The sequence below is a fragment of the Bombina bombina genome, chromosome 9, assembly GCF_027579735.1.
Source record: "Bombina bombina isolate aBomBom1 chromosome 9, aBomBom1.pri, whole genome shotgun sequence".
Lineage (NCBI taxonomy): Eukaryota > Metazoa > Chordata > Amphibia > Anura > Bombinatoridae > Bombina > Bombina bombina.
Genome location: NC_069507.1, coordinates 58,108,031 through 58,119,389, shown reverse-complemented (window position 1 = coordinate 58,119,389; position 11,359 = coordinate 58,108,031). Strand labels below are relative to the sequence as shown.

Sequence of the window (11,359 nt, the reverse complement as noted above, 5' to 3'; positions counted from 1 at the left end):
TACATACATACATCAAGTCAAGCGTATTTGAAATAAAGGCATGTCCTAGAACAATTACCAATATATGGTCCTAAACAACAGGAAATTTCATAACCATGAGCGGTACCTCATTTTGTATTTAAATATGTTAACATGGACCTAGAATAACATAGAAAATTAATATTCATAAGACCTAACTTGCTAAGCAAATTTCTAAAAGGAAAAACATAGGTCATCCTGTGTCCACAGACCTCAGCTAGATGTTACACTCTAGAACTTTCTAACATAATACATAGGCATATAACAAGAATATGGTCGGTTCATAAAATTGGGTGAGCCTATTGTCATGAGAGGAGGGCCCCAAGTTAGACCCCAGATTTATTTGTAGGTATTACTAAGCTAATAGTAATGAATATAGCAGTTACTCTTACACCAATTCTTATTAGGCTTCTAGGGGTAATGAGCCATCACTGTAGGCACTTCTACATAAGAAGACACATGTTGGCGGCAATCAAATATCAGGCTTAACCATTTCTCCCCCAAATAGGGACTATACTAAGACACTAAAAAGACTAGGGAGCTTGTGGAGCACACTATCATCTGTTAGATTCCATGGGTAATAATTAGCGATTTTATATATGCCAACTAGACATTGTTTAACCGGATATACCTCCGGATTTAAATTACCTATTGAAAGCCTATCGTTTCTATACTGATCAAACTTTCTTGTGTATAAATCCCACCAATGAGTAACCCACCTAGAGCCTTTAATTCGCAAATGAACTCAACAATGAAACATTTAGTCCCCAGAAATTTAAGATCACTAGGGGGTGACTGCTTATGATCCAAATTCAGCCACTAAGCTAATATTCAATTATATGCCAGAGTAAAATATAGTAAACTTCCTCTAGCCTCAGAAAATCACCCACACAGAACACCCCTAATTCTAGGGTAGAGATCTACACTAACCCAGAGGAAGAAAGATATTGGTCCTGTCACACTATGCTAGCTCCACCTGCACCCAAAATAGTGAATGAGCTTAGGATATAACTAGGCCCCATGCACAAACAAAGTTTACCTAAGATCTCTATGTATCTCCATATTACCAGAGCCCTGGGGAAAATTATGTGCCACACATGCTGCCTCGGCCGCAGACAGCACGCTAAGGCTACTAAGAATGGTACTGAGGCAAAGAGACCCATTTAGATTACTTAATTAAATCTCATGACAGGTTAGCTATAGTGAGGTGTAAATCCCCTAACAACCCTTACTAATGGGGGCACATATATAGCAAGTTCAGCTAAATTCAAACAGTGCACTGAGTGGGTGAAATTAACGTTGAGGTGCTATTGTATCCAAGGAAATATACTTATGGAGTTGCAGTATGGTTCAACATGAATAAACATCTGGAATAATGCAATGTACATTAAAAATATAAGTCAGCATACAGTTCCACAGTTAGCATCAAGAATTGCTGGCAATATCTAGAGGGTATACTGGGCATTAAAAACTAAGCGTGGCTATCACAATAGTAACTCAGAGAAGTCACATAGATCACACTCCCTGGTCACAAAAATACCCTATGGCTTTATAATGCGGTACACTTCGCACTACGGTGCAGGTTTCAATGCGGTACAGTTCTCACAGTCCGGTAGGTTAGAGGGATCCTGCTGGGTCCCTGTCTGTCAGTTCGCAGTTTAACCAACCCCAGATCTCACCGCCTTCAAGGTATAGGAGGCCTCAGGGCCCTGGGCCCGCAAATCGCACAAGGCCGACCTTAACATGTAGTAGGGCCAAAGCTTCCCCATCTAGATCTTGGTATCGGAAGTCAGGAGGGTAAGTAGATGATCTGCAAGCCTTGTGACAGCCCTCCGTGTTATGTATAGTTGTCACAGCGTGATCTCTCGCTAGTCTAGCTCTCCCGGTACTTACATCCCTCCTGGTGGACTCGGCAGAACAAACAGGAGCTGGTCGCCCGGCCACAGAGGCCGCAAAGCTGTTCCTTATATTTTGCACTGGGCGCTCCGTTACACATACACCCAGATCTAGGTCAGGGGAACCAGCCTGAGTTATCTCTTCCACATCCGAGTGCTTAGGGGCGAATGCTTGGGCCTCATTCTGCCATACATCTTCCATTTGCGTAGTATGAGGGGTAACAATACGGTCGATCCTTTCACAAATCCTCCTTCCATGCTCCTCTAATAGTTCCCGAATCAAATCAAGTAGCTCCTCCATGATGTAGGGGTTATCAACACCCTTTGATAGAGGATGTCCGTATACTCTGTTTACCCGGTTTCCCGTTGGGGGAGCCGAGATCTCTCTCTTTGGAGGCCGCCAGAGACCCTCAGCGGACCGGTTTGGGAAGTCCTGGTGTTGCTTAGTAGAGAAAAATTTTATATAGTGCCATTCAGTTAGGTGTCCTCTATGTTATGTGGTATAAATTATTGTTGGATGGCTATTCAATCCCCAGATTACAGGCGGAATGTAACTCTGAGTAGCAGAGCTCCCAATTTAGCAGCCATCTTAGGCCAAAGCCCGGACACGCCCCCTAGAGCACACTTTTTATTATTAACTTTTATAATTGACTTCTGCTTCAAATGTTTCAGGGTAGGGATTATATCTTCTAATGAGTTCTATGGTTATATTTTACTGCCTTCTGCATGTCCTATTATTAATGCACAGAGTCACTGTGAGGTTTGCCTCACTAGTTGGGTTATTTCACTTTTAAATTCATTCAAAAGAGCTTTGATGGATAGACCTTTAGCTTTACCGAAAACCAATATTTACTTGGACACTGTTGGTTTTGGTCCCTCCTTTCTTAACCTCATTGCACGACCCTATTTGGTGATTATAAAATGTATGTATCCCTGCATTTGACCTGCCATCCTCTTATTTTGTTAGAATTTTAGACCTCCGGTTGTTTCACCCAATCGGATATTTCCTACTTTAATTCTGATTGGCTGATAGAATCCTATCAGCCAATCGGAATTTGAGGGATGCCATCTTGGATGACGTCATTTAAAGGAACCTTCATTCGCTGTTAGGACATCGGAAGAAGAGGATGGCTCCGCGTTGGCTCGATTCAAGATGGCTCTGCTCCGGTTGATTGAAGATAGAAGATGCCGCTTGGATGAAGACATCTGCCGCTTGGAGGACCTCTTCTGCCCCGATCAGATGAAGACTTCTGCCGGTCCGGATGTCCTCTTCTGCCCGGACAGGATGAAGACTTCTGCCAGTCCGGATGTCCTCTTCAGATGACCAGTGGTGCCCGGCTGGGTGAAGTCGGCTCAAGGTAGGGTGATCTTCAATGGGGTAGTGTTAGGTTTTTTTAAGGGGGGATCGGGTGGGTTTTAGAGTAGGGGTGTGTGGGTGGTGGGTTGTAATGTTGGGGGGGTATTGTATTGCTTTTTTTTTTACAGGTAAAAAAACTGATTACTTTGGGTCAATGCCCCGCAAAAAGCCCTTTTAAGGGCTGGTAAAAGAGCTGATTACTTTTGTAATTTAGTTTAGGGTAGGGAATTTTATATTTTTGGGGGGCTTTTTTATTTTATTAGGGGGCTTAGATTAGGTGTAATTAGATCAAAATTCTCGTAATATTTTTTTATTTTTTGTAATTTAGTGTTTGTTTTTGTAATATAGTTTAGTTTATTTAATTGTATTTTATTTTAGATCATTGTAGTTTATTAATTTAAATAATTTATTGATAGTGTAGTGTTAGGTGTATTTGTAACTTAGGTTAGGATTTATTTTACAGATAATTTTGTAATTATTTTAACTAGGTAGCTATTAAATAGTTATTAACTATTTAATAGCTATTGTACCTAATTAAAATTAATACAAAGTTGCCAGTAAAATAAATATAAATCCTAAAATAGCTACAATGTAATTATTAATTATATTGTAGCTATCTTAGGGTTTATTTTATAGGTAAGTATTTAGTTTTAAATAGGATTAATTTATTTAATGATAGGAATATTTATTTAGATTAATTTAAATAATATTGAAGTTAGGGGGGTGTTAGGGTTAGGGTTAGACTTAGGTCTTGGGGTTAATTCATTTAATATAGTGGCGGCGGTATAGGGGGCGGCAGATTAGGGGTTAATAGGTATAATGTAGGTGGCGGCGGGGTCCGGGAGCGGCAGTTTAGGGGTTAATAACTTGAGTATAGTTGCGGCGGGGTCCGGGAGCGGCGGTTTAGGGGGTTATATATTTATTATAGTTGCGGCGGGGTCCGGGAGTGGCGGTTTAGGGGTTAATAACTTTATTATAGTTGCGGCGGGGTCCGGGAGCGGCGGTTTAGGGGGTAATATATTTATTATAGTTGCGGCGGGGTCTGGGAGCGGCAGTTTAGGGGTTAATAAGTTTATTTAGTTGCGGGGGGCTCCGAGAGAGGTGGTTTAGGGGGTAAACCAGTATAGTATAGTGTGGGTGCTTAGTGACAGGCTAGCAAGAAAGCTGCAAATAAGCCGATGAGCAGCGAGATCGATGACTGTCAGTTAACAACAGTCCGCTGCTCATCGCACCGTACTTGGTGCGCAGCTTTTTGCCAGCTTTCTTGATAACTTTGGCGAACGTATTCAGGTCCGCGGCGGCGATGGTAGGCAAGCGTATATAGGGCCGGCGAATGCAGGTAAGTAGACAGCTTGATAACTAGAGGCCTATATCCTCTGTCTACATCTCAGCCCCCCTCAACTTTGCCAAGCTATAAGTTTCTGTCACCCATAGAGAGTAGCTGTTTGCCACCATGTGCTTGTAGCGATCTTCTGCTTGACAAAGCTTATCTTCTATTCCTATATCAAGTTGTCTTTGCTATCAGCTAAAAAGAGACACCCTTGATTCTGACTCCAGACAACCATCAATTCTTGAACCTACAAACACTTTTTATTAGGTGGAAATGTCATTTGAATGCTGTATACTATGTACCTCATTGGTGCCAGTGAATTGCTGCCATACCTGTAGTTCTCATGTTGTCCTAATCTTAAACATTGGGGTTGGTTGCTGATTATGGCACCTTTCAACTTTTTGTTTTAATTTTCTTGCCATTAAGATAGAGTTTCTCACAATATTTAACTTCCACAGTGACCTTAATTCCCTTAAAGGGACAGTAAGCCGTTTGGGATTTGTATATAAAATGTTTAGTTATACATAATGAAACAACCATACAATATACTTTCATTATTTATTTTGCCCCCCACCCTTTTCATGTTATTTAGCTTTGAAAAGTGAGCAATTTCTAATTCCCAGAACTTAAACTGTACCCTGCTGACTTGTCAATGCTAACCCTGCTACATTTATGTCCCTAATTGCCTTTATCAGACAACAGCTGTAAAACAATGCCCTCTATACTAACATTATAGTGTGTATGGAGTAAAGCACAAATTGGTTCCTCCAAATAAGGCAAATTGTGGGTAGAGTTTGGCTATTTAAAAAAAGAATTGCAGTGAAAAGGATTTTAATTTGTTTTAACACCGTTAAGAATTGGCTGATATGTGTGATTACGCATTTTAATTTCTTGCTAACTCTATCGTTTTGAACTTAATGTTCTTACTATCCAAGAAAAAAACATTATACATCCTGTGCCTACAACATCAGTTGTAAAATAATTATCAACAAAACTGCATCCAAGTGATGAGCCATTGTGCCTATACCTTATGGCTATGCATAACCGAACAGCTTCCACAACTGTGTTTTTACTTTTGGATATAGGACCCTCACAGGCTGCTATTGCAATCCTGTTCATCAGTCAGCCATGTATTTGCCGAAAAACTCTATCTAGTGTACAAAACTGCAGAAGACATTAAGCAAATAGATGGGCGCCACAATAATGCATTCACAATCCCAACACTATTGAGAAATAGATCAAATACACTCACAAGTAAAATACACTTGATTGTTAGTGCTAAATATTCCATACTTGGAATTTCTGACGAGGCTCCCAGCAGTGTTATTCACTGGCTCACTTGGAGATAGGATGACTTCCAACCAACCAAGTGAAGGAGCAGATATAAAATAATGATAAAACTGCTCACACCCAAATCTGTTTATCATTGTAGTCCCTGGTACCAGAAACGTGGTCAACATTCATGGATATAATTATGGTTTTTTCCACTTTTACCATGGACTCCTCTTTGTAACCAGGTTAAGCTGTCTTCATTCAAGGGGGGCGATTTATCATGCCCTGAATGTGGCCAGATACATCTGTTTCCGTGCCAGCCAAACAGGAGTTAAGAAGCCACGGTCTTGTCACCGTTGTTTCAGCCAAACCTGAACACTCTTGTGCCGTGCACAGCACAGGAAATATGTTTTTGCAGAGTACACCATATGTATATTAGCAAATAAACACAAACTCTCACAAAGATATTCACACTCCCACACACACACTCACACACTCTCTCTCACACAAACTCTCATGCACACTAAGATACTCACACACGCTCTCACACACTAACACACATACTCTCTCACACAAACTCTCATGCACACTAAGATACTCACACACGAACACACACACACACACTCTCACACACTAACACACATACTCTCTCTCTCTCACACAAACTCTCATACACACTAAGATACTCACACACACATGCTCTCACAAAGTAACACACACATTCTCTCACACACACATAGACACTCACTCTTTGACACACACAGGCCCATTTATCAAGCTCCGTATGGAGCTTGAAGGGCCGTGTTTCTGGCGAGTCTTCAGACTCGCCAGAAACACAAGTTATGAAGCAGCGGTCTAAAGACCGCTGCTTCATAACCCTGTCCGCCTGCTCTGAGCAGGCGGACAGGAACCGCCGGAAATCAACCCGATCGAATACGATCGGGTTGATTGACAGCTCCCTGCTGGCGGCCGATTGGCCGCGAGTCAGCAGGGGGCGGCGTTGCACCAGCAGCTCTTGTGAGCTGCTGGTGCAATGTTAAATGTGGAGAGCGTATTGCTCTCCGCATTTAGCGAGGTCTTGCGGACCTGATCCGCAGTGTCGGATCAGGTCCGCAAGCCCTTTGATAAATGGGCCCCACAGACTCACACATACACAAACACTTACTCACACACTAACACATACACTCACACTTATTCTCACTCACACAAAGACTCTCTTTGACATAAAATACCAACCTGATGACAATTACTCGTCACCACATAAAGACACACACCCCTGACGCCACAGCTAAGCATTATGTAGGAGCTCTCACTAAGTAAGAAGAACAGTACTAGTATACTACTACTAGACAGTGTATATTTATACTGCATTTCCTCCCCAAACCTGGCAATTTGCATGTCCAGGTCTGACAAAGCTTCAAACCCGGACACAGAAATGGAAATCCGGACTGTCCGGGTTATTCCTGGACAAGTGGCAACCATATTTGTTGTTGTCCTACTGTTTATGCAGGGTTTCTACTGTTTAAGCAGGGTTCTTAAACCAGCTTTGTGACTCTTCAAATTACTTTCTTTACAAGTGTTTGGATGTTCTTTGTACAAAATGCTGTTGGCTACATTTAAATTATTAGGTTTCATTGCGTATAGGCTAATAAATGTAGGTTTTTAAGTATGAGGTGTTCCTGGGTGATTCAATAAATAGTAGGAAAGGAAAGAAGAAGACTCGTACCTATACTGCCTATGTAACCGGCCCCCTCCATTTGCCGGAAACTTGCACCTTGCTATCTTTTTCTAAAGTTTTCTGAATGTAGGCCACATTCAGTTGTATTTTTACTCACTTTTATATGGTTCTTGTAATTTAAACATCATAAAATGAGTAAAAGCTCTTTGGTAATATATGGTATTGTATTTTGTTTTGGAAAAATAACAACCCCAATCTTTAAAAATGTTTTAATATCGTTATAAAAATTACCATTGACTTTTGACAAGCCACGCATTAAAAAAAAAGGAAAAAAAATCCTTTGCATATACACATAAAGCAGTAGTATTTCTCTTTAGATGCTTGACAAGAAATCTGAGTTTGCTAATTTATGAGAGCGCAATTTATTACTCTAGGAATAGTTTGCCATATTTGCATATTTTCTTCCAATCTCAGATCTTAGGGACAAGTTCCACGTTTTTATCTCTACTCTTCCCTTGATCTTCTGCTGCGTGATTTATAAGGTGTTGGACTTGGCTGTATAAATCCATCCGATTTTTTTCCCTCTTTCTATCTGCAGAATATTTGCACCTTCTGATTTCTTTCTATGATTTCTAGGTCAACCTTCCCCCAGCAGAAGCCAGCCTAATAACTCACTATCACATCAGGCTTTGCGGTGACAGCCAAGGAAAAGAGAAATTATCACCTATTTCCGAGGAACTTTTCAATGTTTACAGCAAAAACAATTTTTCTTTTCATTCACATTTATTTATATATTTATTCTGTTGCTTAAATTAAAAATGAGCAAACAATTAGATTGTTTGGATTTATGGGTTATGCATTTTCAGGAAGATGAAGTCAGTTTTTGGAAGGACATCTACAGAATTTATACCCCCTACATAAAACAAGCAAAATGTCGCCATTTGTGGGGACAACAAGATGTGAATTAAACCCCCTGTGCTATCGTATGGGCCTGAAACATATTGCAAAGCACCCCAGTAGCAGTGATAAATTGAAATGCTCTTTGTGTCTGTAAATCTTGATCCCAGGAGCTGCCGGAATCAAAAGCAGCTACTGGAGATAAATCTTGAGGGGTAGTTATAAAGAAAAGAGAAAAAAAAAGCGAAGACTCCAATATTAAACCTCAGAGCTGATAAGTTTAGCTGAGAGGCGGGAGAGATGTCCTTGCACTGACATTCTCTGACTGGTATTTGTTTCCCTTTTAAATAAGGAGCTGTAAGTCTCAGAGAATGATGGCCTGGTCATGGTGACATTGCATCCACAACCAAGGTTACTGGCTTCAGGACAAACCCGTCTATCCTCTCTCTCTCTCTTTTCTTCTCTCACACCCTGTCAATTGATATCTGCTTGTCTGGGAAAGTTAGATACACATTTTACAGCTGACATCCGAGCATCTTCATTTCTAGGAGCAATGAGTTTTTACACGTGGCGGTGGAATGAAGGAATATTAGATGTTATAGGATAGGGCTACACAGTGCCAACCTGTGGTGCTGTCCTTGTGCAATAAATCTTAGGGAAAATGTGCAGTATGTAACTAAGGTAGACTTCTTGCATTTTTTGTTTTTAATGAAGACAAAAATAATCTTTACTATGCATATTTTTATAGTGTAACTCATGCTCAGTTGGAGTTTCAAATCACAGATATCCAGTGCCATTCTTATGAGTTGCAAACCCAAAACCTCAAAGGCACCAGCTGTCCTAAGCTTGCAAGGTAAGGCTTTTATAAAGGACCAGAACACTGGGCCAAACAAAAAGAGAGGTACTGAAAGATTTAAAGTTGCATAAAATCCAAAATGTTTCTTTTGTAACAGAGCAAACAGTTCTAAATAAGTTTCCAATTCACTTCTATTATCAAATTTGCTTTGTTCTCATGGTATTCTTTGTTGAAGAGAATACAAAGGCAGGTAGCATGCATGTGTCTGTAGCACTACATGGTAGCAAACACTACTGCCATCTAGTGCTCCTGCAAATGTATAACATTCTTTAAAGTATTTTTGCAAAACTGCTGCTATATAGTACTCCAAACGTGCACACTCCAAAGCCTGCTTTTCAATAAATGTTACACAATGAGAGCAAAGTAAATTGGAAACTTTTTTTCAATTTAATTTCATGCTCTTTCTGAATCATGAAAGAGAAGTTTTGGGTTTCATGTCTCTTTAAATGAAATAATGGTCAGAATATAAAAGAATGTATACAGTTTAGTTGTGCACCTCTGGTTTAGAAGCATCCCTGCAAATATCAATAGCTTTATGGGATGTTTTTTTGTTTTCTGTAGATAACCTACAGTAGCTATTTTTTTCTTCAGCATATGTCTTGCAGTCATTTGTTTTACTAATGGGATCAAAATGTGCTTAAAATACTGAGGTGATATATTTGGGTTCTTAAAGGGACACTAAATTCAAAATTAAACTGCAGATGTACAGTATAAACATTTTGTGATTCGCTGGTGGTTGTCACATGATATGGGGGAAGGGAAATGAAAGTAACTTTGGAATTTCTCAGTCTGAATTTCAAATCAGCAGTAGACTTTTCTTCTAAGTGATATTGCTTTATGTTTTTATTATGCATTTGTTGATTCTGCTGTATTTAAAAGGATAGAAAGGTCAAAACGCAAATGTACATTTCATTTTTTTGAATAGAAGCATTTTTGCAATATTCTTGCATTAGCTAAAATGTTTCTAGTAAAGGTTATTCATGTTTTTCAGTGGCATACAAAGATATGAACTAGTATTCAAGCTCACAGATCTGGTGGTGGTGTGTATTGTGCCCGAGGACTTAATTTGTGTCATATAAGCCACTGCTGACTCTCTGAGAAGGTATGGGGTTTGAATGCTGGTGCACAGGCCCTCACAACATATGCACATATCCTGCTGACAACCATCAATAAGTTTTACTAGAAGCATTTTTGCTAATGGAAGCATATTGCAAAAATACTCCTATTTAAAGGGACAGTCAAGTCAAAATGAAACTTTCATGATTCCAATAGAGCATGCAATTTTAAATAGCTTTCCAATTTACTTTATCATCAAATTTGCTTTATTCTCTTGGTATTCTTTATTGAAAACTAAACCTAGGTAGGCTTATATGCTGATTTCTAAGCCCTTGAAGGCCGCCTCTTATTTCCGTGCATTTTGACAGTTTTTCTTTCACAGTTAGACACTGCTAGTTCATGCCATATAGATAACATTGTGCTCACCCCGTGAAGTTATTTATGAGTCAGCACGGATTGGCTAAAATGCAAGTCTGTTAAAAGAACTGAGATAAGAGGGCAGTCTGCAGAGGGTTAGATACAAGGTAATCACTGAGGTAAAAAGTGTCCCTTTTAGAACCAACTTTTCCTATTCCTCACTATGGCCCCTATTGAACAAAGGTCTGTCGGACCTGATTCAACAGTGCGGATCAGGTCTGACAGACCTCGCTGAATGCGGAGAGCAATATATGCTCTCTATATTCAGCATTGCACCAGCAGCTCACAACGCCGCCCCCTACAGATTCGCGGCTAATCAGCTGCCAGCAGGGGGTGTGGGGTGTCAATCAACCCGATCGTACTTGATCGGGTTGAATTGCAGAGATTTCTGTCCGCCTGCTCAGAGCCGCTGCTCTGACCGCTGCTTCATACCTGGTGTTTCTGGCGAGAGCTTGATAAATGGACCACTATGACTTAACCTTTAGAGTATTAGTAAGCTTTTTTTTTATGATTTATGGCAGTGGACATACAAAACCCATATATATAATTTTATATCATAAAACTGCGTGATGCTTCAGTTTTA

At 40.1% G+C, this 11,359-nt stretch overlaps 1 protein-coding gene across 1 annotated transcript in view; it reads left to right on the top strand.

Moving 5' to 3' along the window:
- Positions 1-8,481: 8,481 nt before the first annotated feature.
- LRMDA (leucine rich melanocyte differentiation associated) overlaps positions 8,482-11,359 on the top strand; it is a 608,495-nt gene continuing 605,617 nt past the window's right edge. The window contains exons 1-2 of the mRNA XM_053692887.1: positions 8,482-8,600; positions 9,196-9,300. Of these exons, the coding sequence (XP_053548862.1) occupies positions 8,482-8,600; positions 9,196-9,300 (224 nt within the window). The remainder of the gene's footprint in view (positions 8,601-9,195; positions 9,301-11,359) is intronic.